General features: G+C 33.9%; 1 protein-coding gene across 6 annotated transcripts in view; it reads left to right on the plus strand.

Moving 5' to 3' along the window:
* LOC150080831 (DNA (cytosine-5)-methyltransferase 3A-like) overlaps nt 1–17,815 on the plus strand; it is a 945,959-nt gene that overhangs the window by 733,200 nt on the left and 194,944 nt on the right. For 5 of the 6 annotated variants that reach the window (XR_016547435.1, XM_090382019.1, XM_090382022.1 and 2 more), the window contains one exon: nt 9,576–9,614. The exons of the other annotated variant lie outside the window; for it this stretch is intronic. Coding sequence is in view for 4 of the 5 variants with exons in the window: in XM_090382019.1 (XP_090238145.1) it covers nt 9,576–9,614 (39 nt within the window). In the remaining variant the exon portion in view is untranslated. The remainder of the gene's footprint in view (nt 1–9,575; nt 9,615–17,815) is intronic. 6 annotated transcript variants of the gene reach the window in all.

Below are 17,815 nucleotides of genomic sequence, written 5' to 3' on the forward strand. Positions count from 1 at the left end.
GGAACTGACAAAGGATACAAGGAAACTTGAAATTTAACAAATTATCTCAAGCCATGTGTCGCATTTTAATAATTCTTTTTAGCAATTCTGAGCTGTGAGAGAATATTCAGCCAGATTAGAAAAACAAAAAACTAGTTCATATCTTCTATTTCTGGTGAGCATTTTGGAAATGCTCTTGACAGCCAAGTCAGCAGCATTTCGAAACATAACAATGACCATTAACAGGGTCATTGTTATGAAGAAAACATTGACTCAACATTTCTGAATAGGGCATAGTCTGCAACATTATTTTCCTTCTTGATGCAAAGAAAATCAGTTGATGTCTCTTAGAATAGCCAAACCTTTGTTTAGTGTTAAATGGAAAGGGATGAACCACAGTGTTCTACTGGAGTGAATTGCATAACTATGGATGTTCCAGTCCAAGTTACTGACATGTTTTGCATCTACATTCACACACGAGGAAGAATTTAGAGATAGGATACCAGAAATCTTACAAATACTGATTTAGAGCTAAATGATTTTATGATAACCAAAAGGAAGCTGGAAGAGATATTCTTGCAGCTAAAGTGAACAAGATTTCTGGGGCTAATGGAATCTATCCAATTATATTAGCATTAGCATTGGCATATGATGCAAGAAAGAAAGCTTTATACAGCATCAGCCAAAAAAAAAAATCCCATTTCACACATCCATTTGCTCTAAAAGTTTGTCCAGTTCTTCCTTGAATTTATTTAATCTATCAACTTCCACTGTGACAGATGGAAGTTTGTTCCAGCACTGAACTACCCACTGGCTAAAGGCAAATTTCCGCACATCTACTCTACAACTGTCTTTCCTCAGTTTGAATTTATGCCCCCTCAGGTTCGTAATCTGAACAAGCGAAAGAATCCCATCAGAATTCAGTGTCCTCAACCCATTCAAGACCTTATACACCTCAATCAGATCACCTCGCAGGTGCCTAGTCTCCAGCCACTGCAATTTGCAGAACTTTAGCCTTTCTTGGTAAGAAGACCCCTTCGTTCCCCTCACCAATCCTGTTGCCCTGCTCTGTACTCATTCTAGCAACTCTACTTCCTTCCTAAAATGAGGCCTCCAGACCTGTATGCAGTACTCAAAGCGTTGCCTGACCATTGTCTTATACAAAGGAATAATCATTTCCTTATCCCTACTAGCAAAATTCCTGTATATCATTGACAAGATTCCATGACCTGCTCTGGCAGCCCGTCTCCATTGCTCAGAAAACTTCATATCTGCCTGCACAATTACCCCTAGGCTTTTTCAATCTTTACAACCCTGAGTGTAGTACCATACAGTTGGTACATTTCTCTGTGGTTACTGTTACCAATATGCAGTACTTTGCATTTGTCAATGTTAAACTTTAGTTGCCACTTCTCAGCATATCCGCCCAACTTTTCTAGATCTTGTTGCAGTAGCATACTGTCTTTACTATCATAAACAACCCTGCCAAGCTTTGTATCATCTGCAAACTTTGACATTAAGCATGATATACCTTCATCAGTATCATTGATAAATATACAAAACAAAAATGGGCCTAACACTGAACTCTTCGGGACTCCACTATTACTATTAGTTCACGAAGAGCAGTGTCTATTGATTACCATTCTCTGTCTTCTCTCACTGAAATACCTTTTTATCCATTGTAGAGACTTGCCCTTAATGCCATATCTTTCTAATTTATATAGTAGTCTTCCATGTGCAACAGCATCAAAAGCTTTCCTGAAATCCACGTATATGATATCAAAATTATTTTTTGCATCCAGTTCCTTTGTGATCACACAATAATATCCAATTAAATTGGTCAGGCAAGACGTCTCCTTAACAATTATTACTGTGGTCTTGTCTAGATGACCCTGCAATGCTTCTTTAACCAGTAACTCCATTATTTTCCCCGGTACAGAAGTTAAACTAACAGGTCTGTAATTACTCGTGTTACCCTTTGATCCCCCTTTGTGAATTGGGGATACATTTGCACATGTCCAGTTCATTGGCACCTCCCCTGGGTACAAGGATGCTCTCATAATTACGGCTAAGTTTCCTTATTTCCTTTGCCGCCTCCTTTATTATAACTGGATAGATTCCATCCACCCCAGGTGCCTTTCTTATGTTTAACTTCAACAATTTCTCTTCTTTTGCTCTCAGTTATTACAAAATCATTAAGAGTTTAATAAGCTTCTGTCCTCCACTTCCCTACAGAATTCCTTGTGAATGTAGATACAAAATATTAACCAGTGTTCTTGACCCAATTTGTTAAAAAAATGGTTGCACTTCACCTGATAGGTGTCCAACTGTCTTTTTTGAATGTTGTTTGAAATATATATTTCACCTTTTAGTAATGGATTGCATTAATTACAGGAATACCTCCCATAGCACGGTTAATTCGTGCCAAAAAAATACCGCGCTGATCGAGGTATTATTAGTATGTATTTTAATGTAATGCAGGATCCGACAATTTGAATATATGGGTCGAGTTGCGAAAATATATAGGTGTTTACTTTAAATTGATGCACACGAAGTTTTTGCAAAAAAAGAAATTAAAATGATAAAAATGAAAAATATTAGTAAGCTAGAGTGGTTACTAATGTATGAATGCTAACATATAATGGGAGTTGCGACAACAGTCAGCGTGGCCTTAAATCCATAACGCATTGGCCTATGTGCTGGCATTATAATACATACATACATATCAAATGTATTGGTGTGTAACACAGTTAATTTTTTTTCAATTTGTAAACCGCACTATAGCAAAACCGGCGCTATGCGAGGTATTTCTGTATTATTTAAAATTTTTTATGTATTTAATTAGATTGTATGAATCAGAGCTGTAATACTCAATATGTTCTACGTTGATAACAATATTAGTAAATTAATAAGAGGAGTTTACCTCAATATAGTACGTAGAACACTTCCGTATGATATCCTCTAGAAATTAAAACGGAAAAAAACGAAAAAATCAACAATCTACCGGTACATTAAAGTAAAATATAAATAATTAAATAATCAATTTAACACAATTCAAAATCAATTTAAAACAATTAAAATTCAAATTAATGCAATTCAAAGAATCTAACGAAAATATTCAAAACGATTTTCGTTTTGAATATTTTCATTATATAGTGCTGGCTAGTATTATAGAGTAAAAGTAGGGTGGATGAGAATGGAACAGCATATAATCCATAGGAAAAATAGTATCAATACTATCACTCATGTCCATTTTTGAGCTTATAAAACTGTTAAGTGCACAAATTTCAAAAATTATGCATGCATTTCTGCTTTTATATTATCTATGTGAAAAAAAAAAATAAATAAATTAGCATTAGCACATGATGCAAGAAAGCAAGCTTATATAGCATCAGTCAAAAAAAAAAAAAAAAAAATCACACACAGATCCTTCTCATTTCACCCATTCACTCGCTCCAAATGTTTGTCTAGTTCATCAGCTTCTACAATAACAGATGGAAGTTTGTTCCAGCAGTCAACCACCTGCTGGCTAAAGGCAAACTTCCGCACATGTATACTACAACTGTCTTCCTCAATTTGAATTTATGCCCTCTTAGGCAATTATTCTGAGCAAGAGGAAGAATGCCATCAGCATTGAGCATGCTCAAACCATTCAAGGCTTTATATGCCTCAATCAGATCACTTCGCAGGTGCCTACTCTCCAGACACTGTAATTTCCAAGATTTTAAGCCTTTCTTCGTAAGAGCAACCCTTTGTTCCATTCACTAATCTTGTTGCCCTTCTCTGTACTCATTCCAACAGCTCTTCACCCTTCTTAAAATGAGGCCTCCAGACCTGTATACAGTACTCAAGGTGTGGCCTGACCATTGCCTTATACAAGGGGATAATATAAATAAATAAAATATATCTACAGGGTGTTCACAAACTTCCCTTACCAAACTAAAATATTATTGTGAAAAGGGTACATAATAAAAACCTGAAACCACTTCTAGGTGATAGAGGATACTTCAAGTTTTTATTCACCAACAGGAAATGTTCCTGCGTTTTGGAATGCCAGCATGACAGTCTGAAGGTAACTTTCAACTATGAGATGTCACCAAGGGAAAGTCCTCTTCTTTTTAGAATCTACCAACATGGGCATTGTATATTTGGATATGTTACAGAATTTCCTTATGACCCAACTGCAGGATGATAATGGTGGAACTTAATTTTCCGATAAGACAGGCTCCTCCACATTACCACTAGGTTCATGCATAGCCAAACACTAATTTTATGTCTTACAAGATCTGTTGATCTTACTCCTTTAGATTTCATTCTTTGGGGGGATTCAGGTGTATGTTCCACTTGGGTCAGAAACCAGTATGGAATTTAAACAACTCCTTTGCAGAGCAATCAGCCACATCAACAGAGACAGGTTGTGTTGAATGTTGGAGGAATTGGATTATAGGTAAAATATCTGCAGAGTAACTAAAGGTGTGTCCACATTGAACACCCCTAACTAAAACTTAAAGATGTTCTCTATCAACTGGACCCATATGGATAGACCATATTCACACAATAACATTTTAGTTTTGTAAAGGAGGTTTTTGGACACCCTGTAAATATTAAAAATCTTTATTGCAAAGCAATAACATCACGCTTCACAGCCAGTGGCCATATATTAGAGTTAGAATAGTTAAACCGTAGCAGAACCACTGCTACAGTTACATTATACCTGTCAGGTAATAATGAGAGCATCCTCAGATTCAGAGGAGGTCTCTAGATTGGAGACGTGCAAATATTTCTCCTACTTGTAAGGTTAGCCAAAAGGATAAAGTGGATAGCTATAAAGGAGTAAACTGCTAAAGAAATAATGCAAGAACATATCGACTGGAATCACAGCATGTATTTTTTAATGACAGATTATGGCTGACCAATCAGATTAGCTAACTATAAGGTCATCACAAAAGAACTGGATGCAAAGAAAAGGATACCAATTGCTGTATATACATTAGTGTGATGGGGCATTAGTGTTAAATTACTACTCTATATAAAGGGATGGTTAAGTTGTAGGAGACAGTAGTTATATATAGCCACTATGCTTCACAGACTTCTGTGACAAGTATGGTACCACAGTGGGTTAGTGTTAGGCCCCCATTCTGCTTCTGACATTTATTGATATTGATGTAGGTATTTCAAGTTTGATGTCCAAGTATCAATCTATGAAAATTATGGATAGCAGTAATTTCAGAATAACATACCATTTGGATAGGACGAAACTCAATGTAGGAAGTAAGAAAAAAGATCCGGGGGTAATTGTGCACTCTAACATGAAGGAGACTCGGCAGTACAGAACTGCTGAGTCTCCTATCAATGATGCATGATCAAGAAATAAGCAATTGCAACACTTTATACACTGTGATAGCTATTTTAATAAATAAGTATTATGTTGCAGACCCCATTGTTCTGTGTTCGTATGTACAGTGAGTGAAAACAAGGATTAACTTGGACAAACAGCCTCACTGTCTCATGGAGGGCTTCAATTCCAAGCTGTCCCCTACTCCATAGTGTCTTAGGCCTGCAGTTTTTCTGTGGATGCTTCATCAAACATTTGAGGCATCAGCCTCACAAATATTAAATCGTTTTTAACACTGAGAAAGTGTACTTATTTTTGACCAGTTATACTTAAGTAGAATATCTAAATTTATCCCCATATTTCCATAATTATATTTACTTCAAACAATGTACTGTATTTGCCAAGTCAACAGTAGAGCTTCTGTTTAATATTGTTGACTGTTGAGTGGCCAGTAACCTGGCAGAAGAGCCTTGTAAATAACGTCCTATGTTAACTATTAATCAACGATTAAAAATCTGAAATTTTTTCTACCTTCCTAAATATAGTCAAACTTTTACTGTAATAGTTTCGGAAATGATTCTTTGTATGGTTTTCATATGGAAATTGTACACCAGAACCTGTTAGGTTACTGCCACCCTCTATGCAACTATTTGACTTTTAGCTTGATAATGATAAGCACCCAACACTGTGGTTGTTTAAAGTTTTGGGTTCCTTGTTTTTCTTCTTCCACTAGTTTAATAAACATCTATACTCTTATCCTGATTGTTTTTGATTTATTTGTTTTCACAGTGCAAAGACAATTACCAGTACAGTAGAGCATCAATAATTCAAAACGTCAATAATTCGAAAAAGCCAGAAGTTATTTTTTTTTTTATGGTGGTGCCATAAAATAATTACAGTAAGCACCAGTTATTGTGATCATGTTTACAAATTGAATTTTGATTCTATTAAACAACAATTCTAATAAGCGAAAATCAGAGAAATATCCATAGGCTATAAAAATGAAGATATAAAGCACCAATTTATACTTTTATTACCTTACCAATTAATGAAATTAAATGATACATGAAAATCAACAAACAAACTGAATGATGACTCGACAAATGATTAACAAACTGAATGCTGTCCAACTCAACTGCTCTTGCTGAAAAAAGTGAGAGATCTGGCAATAAAGAAACGGAGTACAAAAATGGTGCAGCAAAAAATAAGTAATTATTTTTGTTAAAGGCCTATACGTATGTGTTATTGTAGCTGAAAATTCCATTTGTTTTGTTACCTATGAATAAAAATATGTAAGTACAACTTAGTGTTTTTTTTTTTTTCTAAACTTACTAAACCTTTTTTTTTTTTTTTTTTTTTTTTTTTAGTTTCCAGAATAGTATTTTGATAAGTTTGAAAATCCGAACAAATCAGAAGTCTGAACTACCTCTGGTCCCAGTTAGTTCAGATTATTGACACTCTACTGTATTTGCAAAACCCAGTATTTTCTCCAGATCGCTACACTGCTGGAAGCAAAATACATAAGTGTCAAATTTTGCATGCTGTGTAGCATACCAAATTGGAACTAAACATAAAAAAAGAAGTAACCAATAATATCAAATATATATTTTTTTAATTTTTTTAATAATAATTTTATATATAATAAGCAGAAATATATGCAGATGTGCATATTTGAAATTTCATGCATTAAACAGTCCATTTTATACTTGTAAATGGAAGAGAATAAGAGATTGATGTTTCTGTTTTATGTCTAAAATGTTTTTTGCAGGATTCAGCAGAATTAATATATATATATATATATATATATATATATATTTTTTTTTTTTGAAAATGAAAACACATAGCCATGTTTTAAAATTAATTTTTTATTAAAACTTAAAAAGTACATACAACAGTACTGTATAATCCATTTAAAAAAGGTGAAATATTGGCACTATTTAAACAGAATTTTAAAAAATCCAAAACAATTTCAAAATTTAGAGAAAGTTGGCACCTGTCAGTATATTAGAGTGGCATTATTAATTCTTTTTCAAATGATGAATAATCATGTAGCACACCCTCTTCAAGTTAATTAGAAAGTGGATAAATCAATGAATAAAATGCAGCAATTTCTTGGACTTGCCAACCACCATTTTTTACATTTTGGTCACCACTACAACCATTGCCAGATTAATAAATGTAATTGAGCAGTGTATCTGCTTTATGTAAATACATTGTGCAATGCATAATTACAGAATTAACAAACAAAGGAACAAAACATAATCTGATGTATGCTTTAATTTTCCTGATGTTGTGTATTTCAGTATGTATTGATTTAAACGTAAATTTAAAATGAGGATGAATAATTTGAAAAAGAATTAATAATGCTACGCTAAAATATTACATGATAGATTAAACAATTTTCACTGAAATGTTGCAATTAAATTGAAAATACCTCAATCCCAATACTTAAAAAATTTGGCAACATTTTGGGAATTCAATATTTCCTGTCATCAGGCCTGTTGGAGCAGCTTCTGAACTGAATTCGTAAGGAAGTAATGAACTCATACGAGTTCATTCCAGCAGCCATTCTTACAGACATGGCGATTGGAAATTGTATCCTGAAATTTTGCTAAATTTCTTTAAGCTCTTTTTAATTTAATTGCAGTATTTCAATAAAAACAACTTAATCTATCGTGATATATTAGAGTGGCATTATTAATTCTTTCTCAAATGATGAATAATCATGTAGCACACCCTCTTCAAGTTAATTAGAAAGTGGATAAATCAGTGAATAAAATGCAGCAATTTCTTGGACTTATTTTCTTTCACTGTGGCATATTTTCCATTTACCTGAAATTTAATGAAACTGAACTCCAAGCAATAGTAACCATATTTCTTTATTTATGAATAAAATTTTTTAAATTGCAAATATCAGTCGCACGTGCAGATATATCTGATAATTAAAACCAAAGAAATATACTGTTTACAATTTTAATTGATTTGTTTCTTTCTTTTATTTCTTTTTATTTATTTATTTATTTATTATTATTATTTTTTTTTTTCATGAGTTGATATATGAATGCATTCCATATAATGAATTGAAGCTTTGTGTGTGTGTGTGTATATATATAGATATGTATGTATACTGGGTTGTGTCATTTGAATAATTTTGTTAGAACTTACTTTCATTACTATAGAAACAGTGCAAAAAATATTCATATTCTTTTAATGACTTTTGTCAGGGGGGAAAAAAGTCTCTATCTTCAGAATGCATATTATATTGTACAGAACATGTTGTCTTTAGGCAGGGATAAGTAACTGGCAGCCATCAAGCTGAATCAGACCTGCTGAATGGATTTAATCATCTTGGCAGTCTCTTCAACTAAATGAAGTTAAACAGGAATGAGAGAAAAAAAAAAAGACTTCAATTTCTTGTAAGAAGAGGAATGTTTGTTAATGAATTTAGACTATTTCAACAGAAATTAACTGGCCATTTTAAATAATCAAATATTATTTTTGAAACTGCATTATATATTTAAAGAGCAAAAGTTAATATAAATTAATGCTTGTATAATGAAATTTTATATGTCCGTGGTTTAAAAAAATGTGCAGGCTAAAACTGCCTCTGATGAGATAAACTAAATTGTATATTTCAAAGATGGAATAGCTGAAATTGAATGGAGAGAAGATTTTCAAGAGAAAATAACCTGTCTGCATTTGTAAGCCAGAGAGTACAGCCTACCCACTGGTTTGGACATATTTAATGATTATTGAAAAACTGGAAATCAGTTTCATGTAGGGACTGTGTTTTTGGGAAGAGCAGAAAGAAAAGAATTATGGGATAGCTGAGAAATGGATGTACTGATTAATTGCGTCTTTCAATAAAAAGTTAAAATTTTTTTAATTTTTACATTAGGTAAATAGCTTGAATTGGCACGGATAAATTTATTTTGTTGTAAGATTTTTTTCCCCAAAATTTCTCAAGATTGTTGAATTTATTTGAATATTAAGCATGATTTGCTGTTGATATTTATTTAATTCAGAATATTGAATGACACAATCTGTATACATATTAATCTTGGTGATTTATAAAGATTTTAATTTAAAATCACTTGTAAGTCATCTTACAGAATGAAATTAGAATTACCACTGAGTTGCTGATTATTTTAAAGATGACTGAATTAAGATAAAGTTCAGTCCATTTAGCATATGATAATTTAGTTATGGACATACATATTGTAATATGTTATTAGAGAAAATTTTCATTGATTCAATGCAGAGTTGAGGAATACTGGAGCGGAGGAGAGGTTATTCACAAGTAAGTGTCAATCACTCTATTATCATCTGGAAAAACGCGTTATTTAAAATTTTCTTAATAAATAATTTAGGCATATGAAAGTTATTTTATGAACTTGTGTATATACTGCTTCACTGAACTATTGGGAACTTTTGATATGCAGGAGTGAATTAAATTCTCCTGCCAAACTTTAGGATATTATTGAAGGAGCCAGTAACAAAGAAAAAATGTTCCATGCAGTTTTAGAGTAATACTTCAAGATACAGAAAATTTATGTAACTAACATATTGTTAGTGCAAAAGTATCATTTTATATGTACAATCAGTTCTGCTATAACACTGTACATATGTTCCTAAAAATCTCCACATTATGGTATTTCGCACATTAAAAACAACAGGGCTTATAAGAAAAATAGGGATAGGTGAAGAGCACTCAAAAAAAATGTTCAGTCTGGTAAGTAAAACACTTAAAAAAGTTAGAAACCCAATAAAATTGCTAACACACTTTTAAGCATCTTAAATTTCTAACAAACAAATAAATAAATATTACAGTAAATATAGCACTCTATCATGACAGGATACCTTGTATTGGTTGGAGACTGTATGCTTACATACATAGCTTAATTAATGCTGTAATATATGCATACTACAAAGGATCCAAAGAAATAGGTAACTTCATAATGATATACTCCGGCGTACCAAGTGAAATGTGGGCATCATCGGGAGTTGCTGTTATAATAAAGAAAGAATGGGAAAGCAAAATAATAGACTACTTTTGGATATCACCCAGAATATTGAAATTAAGACTAAAAATTCTATCTTATACAATAACAATCATTGGCCTCTACGCACCAGTAGAAGGCAACATTGATGAAACCACAGAATTTTATGACGAATTTCAACAGATCATAGACCAAACTAACAAAAACGAGTATCTCATACTAGCAGGAGATTTTAATGCAAGGGTTGGTGCTCAATCAGTAGACAAATGTATAGGATCAGAAGGCGAACCCATGGTCAACAATAATGGAAGATGCCTGATAGACTTCTGCATTTTTAATAAACTTAAAATTACGAATACTTTTTTCGGAAACAAGAATATCCATAAATTCACATGGGAAGCAAGAAACACAAAGTCTATAATAGATTATATTATTATTAATGAAAATTTAAATGACAAAATTAGAGACACTAGAGTATTCAGAGGCAGTGAAATTGACAGTGATCACTACCTAGTAGAAAGCACTTTCAAAATAAAAAGAAATTATCTTATTAAAAAGAAGAAAATACCAATAAAAACTACTAAGAAATTAAAAATACATTTGTTGGAAGACGAAAGCACTAAATTCCTGTATGAAAGTTGATTGAAAGATAAACTCAAATCAGATGAAAGTGATAATGTTGAGGAAATCTGGTCAAACATGAAAAAATCAATTCTGGGACTGCTGAAGAAAGTCTTGGATATAAACCTATAAAAAATAAAAACTGGCTAAGAACTTGGAATGAAGAATTGAAACAAACAATCAATGAGAAAAAAAAAAAAAAAAAAGACCTATAAACTGTTCCTACAAACTAAAGATCTACATCTACACATTCTACATCTACACATAAAATATAAAAAGCTTAGAGCAGAAGTCAGAAAACTAACCAGAAGAATCCGACGAGATGACTGGGATAAATTTGTTAAATCTTTAGAACGTGATATCACGGGCCCACAGAGAAGAGGTTTTAAAATTTTTAAGAAATTACAACTAGACACAAATGATCAAATAAAAACCAACTCCATCTCCCAAGCAGAATGGAAGCAACACTATTCCAAACTATGGTATAACCCAGGCACTAGGGAAGTGGAAGTTGAATCCATGATAACCAAAGATGAAGAAAATATAACAGTGGAAGAACTAGAGTTACTATTACAAAAATCAAAAAACCGAAAAAGCCCAGGCATAGACAATTTGAATGTAGAACTATTTAAATATGGAGGCACCTTACTAAAAAAACGCACTACCAAAATTATTTAACATCATATGGCATAAGCAACAGATACCCAAAGATTGGGAAACAGGAATAGTAATCAATTTACACAAAAAAAGGCTCCAGAAATAACCCTAACAATTACAGAGGGATAACACTGCTGTCAACTGCTGCAAAGCTATACTCTAATATACTAAAGAATAAACTTAATAAACACAGTGAACAATTCTTAGAAGAAGAACAATGTGGGTTCAGAAAAGGGAGAAGCACAATAGATGCCATTTTCTCGCTACAACAAATTTTGGAGAAAAGGAGAGAATTCAATCTACCAACATTTCTGCTCTTTATTGATTATGAAAAAGCATATGACAATGTATACCAGGAAAAACTTTGGCAGATTCTACTTGAAGAAAATATCCAAACCCAACTCCGGAAAGTGATCCAAAGCCTATATAAAAATTCAAAAGTCTGTATAAAATATTCTAATGACCAACTATCAGACCCAATTAACACCAATAAAGGAGTGAAACAAGGATGTGGACTATCACCAAATTTATTTAATATCTACATCAATAAAATTCTTAAAGAATGGAAACAAACAATTAACAACGGAATACAGTTGAACAACAGGAATAAAATCCAAACTATATTATATACTGATGATCAGGTTATAATTGCAAAATCCGAAGATGAACTACAGATAGCAGCAAATGAACTTAATAAAATAGGTAAAAAGTATGAGGTGAAAATCTCCACCTCAAAAACAAAATCAATGGGATTATGTGGAAAGAACATACAAAGAGTCAAAATTGTTATTGATGATAAAATAATAGAACAAATATCTGACTTCACCTATTTGGGAAATCTAATATCAAATGAAGGGAAAGACATCCACACTAAACTACAAAAATATAATAAAATGAATGGAACGAGTAAATGCCACTTCGGAAAACAAATGACAACCGAAATAAAATTACGACTGCACAACATCACTTCAAAACCAGCCCTCTTCTACAGCTGTGAGACTTAGGTCATAAATAAGAAAGATGCACACAAACTAGAAGCAGCACAAATGAAATTTTTAAGACCATTATTAGGCGTTACAAGACTAGACCACCAAAGAAATATGGATATCCGCGAGAAATTAAAAGTAGATAACATTGTAAATGACATAAAACGGTATCAGGAAAAATGGATCAGCCACATAGAAAGAATGAACCCAGACCGGATCCCAAAATTAGCCTTTAACTACAAACCTACAGGCAAGAGAGATGTGCGTCGACCAAGACAACGATGGTGAGATCAAAACCACCTCCAAGAGCTACAACGGAACAGGTCTTAAAAGACCTAAGCCAGACCAAGTTCATGATGATGATGATGATGATATATGCATACTAATTGATATTTCTGTTCACTGACATTTTTTTTTTTTCTTGATTGTAAAATTTAAAACAGTAAAAAAGATAAGCAATCAATAACGACAAACATGGCACACACAATTTGCACATGTGACATACGGAGTAACGAGTTTACGAAGCTTAAAAAATAGGAATGAAGAGAAGATTCTGAAAATTTATTTATGTGTTTTATATGATTTCAGTGAAGGGGAAACACATTTCACCATAATAATGTAAAAACCCACACAATTACAGTTATCAGTATTATCTTAAATGCAATAAGATCAAGTTTACTGCCCATTTATAATTACATTGCACTAACAGAAAAGCCCAGTAAACAGGGGAACTGCAAATTGTTTTTATCGCACTATCCCGCCTCATGAAATTTCTGTTCAAACAGAAATATGTGAGCTTCTGAAAACATGAGTAGGCTTACAATATCACCCGTTATCTTGTGAATACAGTGAATGACAATGGTGTGTCTCTGACCAATACAGCTACAGTAAATGGGAAATATAGCTGTCACACATTTGATGTTTGACATTTTTTAAGCTTTGTAAACTTGTATGTATTGCTGTGCAGGTCCCTACGTTCAGCTTGGTGCTGGGTTTTGCATTCACCTGGTGTTACTCGTAGATGAAATCGCACAGGAGCGATTTCGTCTCAATAATGCGAAAATCGCGTTATAGTCGCATGTTTCCTAATATATAAGTCGTGTTGGAGCAAATTCACGTTGCAGAAATGCACATTATAGCAGAACTGACTGTACTTATATAGAAATCAAACAAAACTTGCATAAAAGAATCATTATAGTAATATCTCATATGAATTCCTTCACACTGAATTGTCCTACTCATGCAGTTGAAATAAATTAGCATACGCACAGAAGGAGAAGTATATTGCTGTTTATTCTCAGTTGAGTGCCACTGCCTAGCTGGCACTTTTGAAAATTGCTTTCTCCTCATTGACAATCAGGTAGACGCCCTGAGCGTAAGAGTTCTCAACTCACTTGTGATGATTGATGTGAGAGCAGCGCCATGTAACTTGACTGTTATACCTGCTAGCAAGATTCCTGTGAATCATTGACAAAACCCCATAAACTGTTCTGGCAGCCCATGTGCACTGCTCAGATAACTTCTTTTGTGATTGTACAATTACCCCCAGGTCCATTTAATTATCTACTACCCTGGGTGTAGTACCACACAGCTGGTGCATTACCAGAGATATATTGAATCTCCAGTGTCAAGACTGCACCAGCGAAGCTGTAACAAAAAACAAAGGACTTTAGTTATGGGAGTTAACAGTTTTAACTCTTTATTTTCTTACTACAGTTTTAGATCTCAAGGAAGAGATCAAAACATATGGTTTTTTTTAAGTATCTAATTGTAACTATTTATGTTTCACAAATTTAATTACTTGTAGTAAATTTCCTCTTATGTTTCTAGTAAAAAGTTATAATTCAATGCAGTTTTAGAGAAATCTTCAAGCAAAATATATACAACCAGTGTACTATTAATGCTGAATATCATTTTATATGTAGCTATATAGTGAAAGGAAACAAAGTTTGAATAAAAGAGATCATTGTCCAGCATCTGTTGTGAATCACCTCACAAAGAATTGACTAACTCGTGCACTTTGAATAAGTAGCAATTCACTAGAAGGAGAAGTACAATGTATAATGATGCCTAAAGGCCGCCGTAGCCTAGTGGTCAGGTGCACCGGTGCATAAGTACATGTGCCTTGAGTGACCGGGGTTCAAGCCAGTGACTGCTGAATATGGTGCTGTTTCTTGTATTATGTGTATCTTGTAAACTCCTCTGACCGTTTGGTTGTCCTGGAGTATAAACAGAAAATTTATTTAGAAAAATTTGTAATGATGCCCATTACATAAACTTTGTTTTCACTATATAGCTGTGTACAGAATGATTTTTTAGCACTAACAATATATATATATATATATATATATATATATATATATATATATATATATCTCATGTTGTCTTTTGGCATTTTTCATGTTGTGCAATTAAGTCACAGCCAGGTTGTCTCTTATACTCAGGGTCATTGCTCATCCGAGAATAAATAGCAGTATACTTCTCATTCTGGGAAAATGACTGAGTAGGGCAACTCTTTGTAAAGAAAATGTTTATTTGTTATTTGGTTTTTAGGAGCATTACCAACTAAGGCCATATTGCTCCGGGGATATGCGGTGGTAGTTCCCTGACCTTTCCGCATTCTCCATATTTGGTGGGCACGGGCTTGAACCCCGGTCTAATCAAAAATCTACGCACTGCTGCTCCTGCCCGCGTGGCTATGGAGGCACCGAAAAGAAAATACAATATGAGATGTATAATAATGCTTTAGAACTAACAGTACATTAGTTGTCAAAAAAAAAATTTATTTATGAACATGGGTTTGTAAACACCATTTTACTGACTTAAAGCATCTTGAAATTTTACTACTCAAATAAGAAGCACTTAGTAACCTTTTACTTTTTTATTTATTTATTACATTTCTTTATTAATTTCTTTCCCTCCTTTTTGTAATACAAAAGAATTCACAAATGTTCTTACAATTGTTCTTCTTCTTCTAGGCTGAAGAAGAACAGTGTAAGAACACTGTTCTCCTTCAGCCTAGATACATGCCTTATATTGAAGAGCATGCTATAGACAGTACACTCTGTGAATAAAGCAGGTGGTAACCTGTTTTGAATCAACATCTCAGTCCCGTATTCCACATGGCCCCAGAATTAAAAATCTAATGGATTTAGGTCAGCAGAATAGGGAAGCCATGTAAATAACACTAAACAACAAATTTTGGATCATATCGTGTTAAGGGCGTGAAAGTAAGTTAACTTTATAGATTTATTGCTAAATGACAGATTGGCTCTTGTTTTTGAAAAAAGTAGATTTTTATTTTTATACAAGGTATTTTTTATTTATATGGCAGTAAGATGTAGCCACAAACATACCTGTAACAAACATGGGAACTTTTCGCCTTTCGCTTGTATTGAGCTTCGGGAGCATCCCCTTTTCACTATCCAACAATAATCAGCTAACATGGCGACACTCCATTTGCTTTTGTATCTTTGTTCCATTGCTGCGATGTCTTGACGGAAGCGCTCACTATGTTCGTTGCTGTTGGCACCACAGTTTGGTAGGAAGAAATCCAGGTGTGAGTGCAAGAAATGTATCTTCAATGACATGTTGCACTCCAGTTTTTCAAAAGAAGTAATGAGATCTTCCACAAGCTGCCTGTAGTTGCCAGCTTTAACATTTCCTAGAAAACCAGTCAAAACATTTCGAAAGGCTTTCCATGCTGATTTCTTGCTATCACTAAAGACACATTCGAACTGTTCATCTTTAAAAAGTTGCTTTATCTGTGGCCTTAATCTTCTCTGTACTAAGTCTTGGGAATTTCTCTTGCAAGTATGCGAATGCATGAAATTTTTCATGAACCCCAGTTTGATGTGGAGAGGTGGAAACAAAACTTTATTTGGATCTACCAGAGGTTCAAATGCTGCATTCTTCATTCCAGATCTTAATGATTTTTGTTGAGGCCAACTCTTTTTCTCGTAGTGCATATCCTCGGCACAACTATCCCACCGAGAAAGCAACAATACTCACTGTAACCCTTTTGTAGTCCTAATAAAATGGTGAATACCTTTAAATCACCACATATCTGCTATTCATACTTCTGATAGCATACACCTAAGAGAATGTTCTTCATGTTTGCATATGTTTATTTTTTGTGGATGGCATATGCAATATCAACATCCTTACAGACAGTGAGTTCAACTTCTGTTTGATAGAATTTATCGTAGTCTTTATTTTGAGTACGAAATGTCACTTTCACAGAATGATTTGGCACACTATGGCCACAGATGCCGATGTGCCTAATAAATTCCCAAACAAACAAACAGAGAATGATCTAGAAGATTCCACTGTTGTAGCCTTGAGGCCAAAAGCTCTGCCTTATTCTTCGGCAATTCAAGATCCTTTATGAGGTCATTAAGCTCACTATCTCTGATCTTATGTGGTTCAGAAGGATAAAGGTTTGGACAAAATGACGGATCCCTTGATGTAGACAGCTGGTGTACTTTGTGAATATCAAGTTGATGTTCATCACTGTCTTCACCTTCATCAGAGTGTACAGAAGAACGGTCTGGCGGTTCAGGAATAGGTAGTATTTCACCGTGAGGCATAGGATGAGCTGCAGATGTTATGTTTGGGTATGTCGCTGTCCACTTTTTCTTCATTGTCATCCCTTTTCTAATAGGAAGCACCATGCAGAAGTAACGGTCTGTGACGTGATTTGTTGGCTCCCTCCATATCATGGGCACTGCGAAAGGCATAAAACCTCCCTTTTGATTCACCCACATGTTGAGTTTTGATGAACAGGTAGTGCAGCATATGTGTGTGGAGCCCAGTTCTTGTCCTGGTCGCCTACTTTACACCCAAAGTACAAGAAGTAGGCCTTTTTTTATGGCTCGAATTAATGGACACTTTCTTGAAGCTAATCTTACTTCTCCACATATATAACAGAAGTCATCCGGACTATTCACACAATATGGGCCATATTAATCTTACGCAACACGTATACTGTGCAAAAAGTAGGAATCTCACAGAGAACAACTGTTAACTGAGAACAACTCACCCAGTACTTTAACTGTATTTGAGGATTACTGCAACAGAGTTGAAGACACATTTGAGGCGACAACATATCACACAATGCAGAGTGAGGCGACAGTTGCCGATCACGTGATAAGATCGTGGTGGTACTGAAACTGCAGTGTTGCCATGCTTTTTGCCAATAGCCATAGTTGATAAGGTAGAATAATTTGCTAATGAGA

This window comes from Mastigoproctus giganteus, chromosome 9, assembly GCF_048544385.1.
Source record: "Mastigoproctus giganteus isolate SK-2022 chromosome 9, ASM4854438v1, whole genome shotgun sequence".
Lineage (NCBI taxonomy): Eukaryota > Metazoa > Arthropoda > Arachnida > Uropygi > Thelyphonidae > Mastigoproctus > Mastigoproctus giganteus.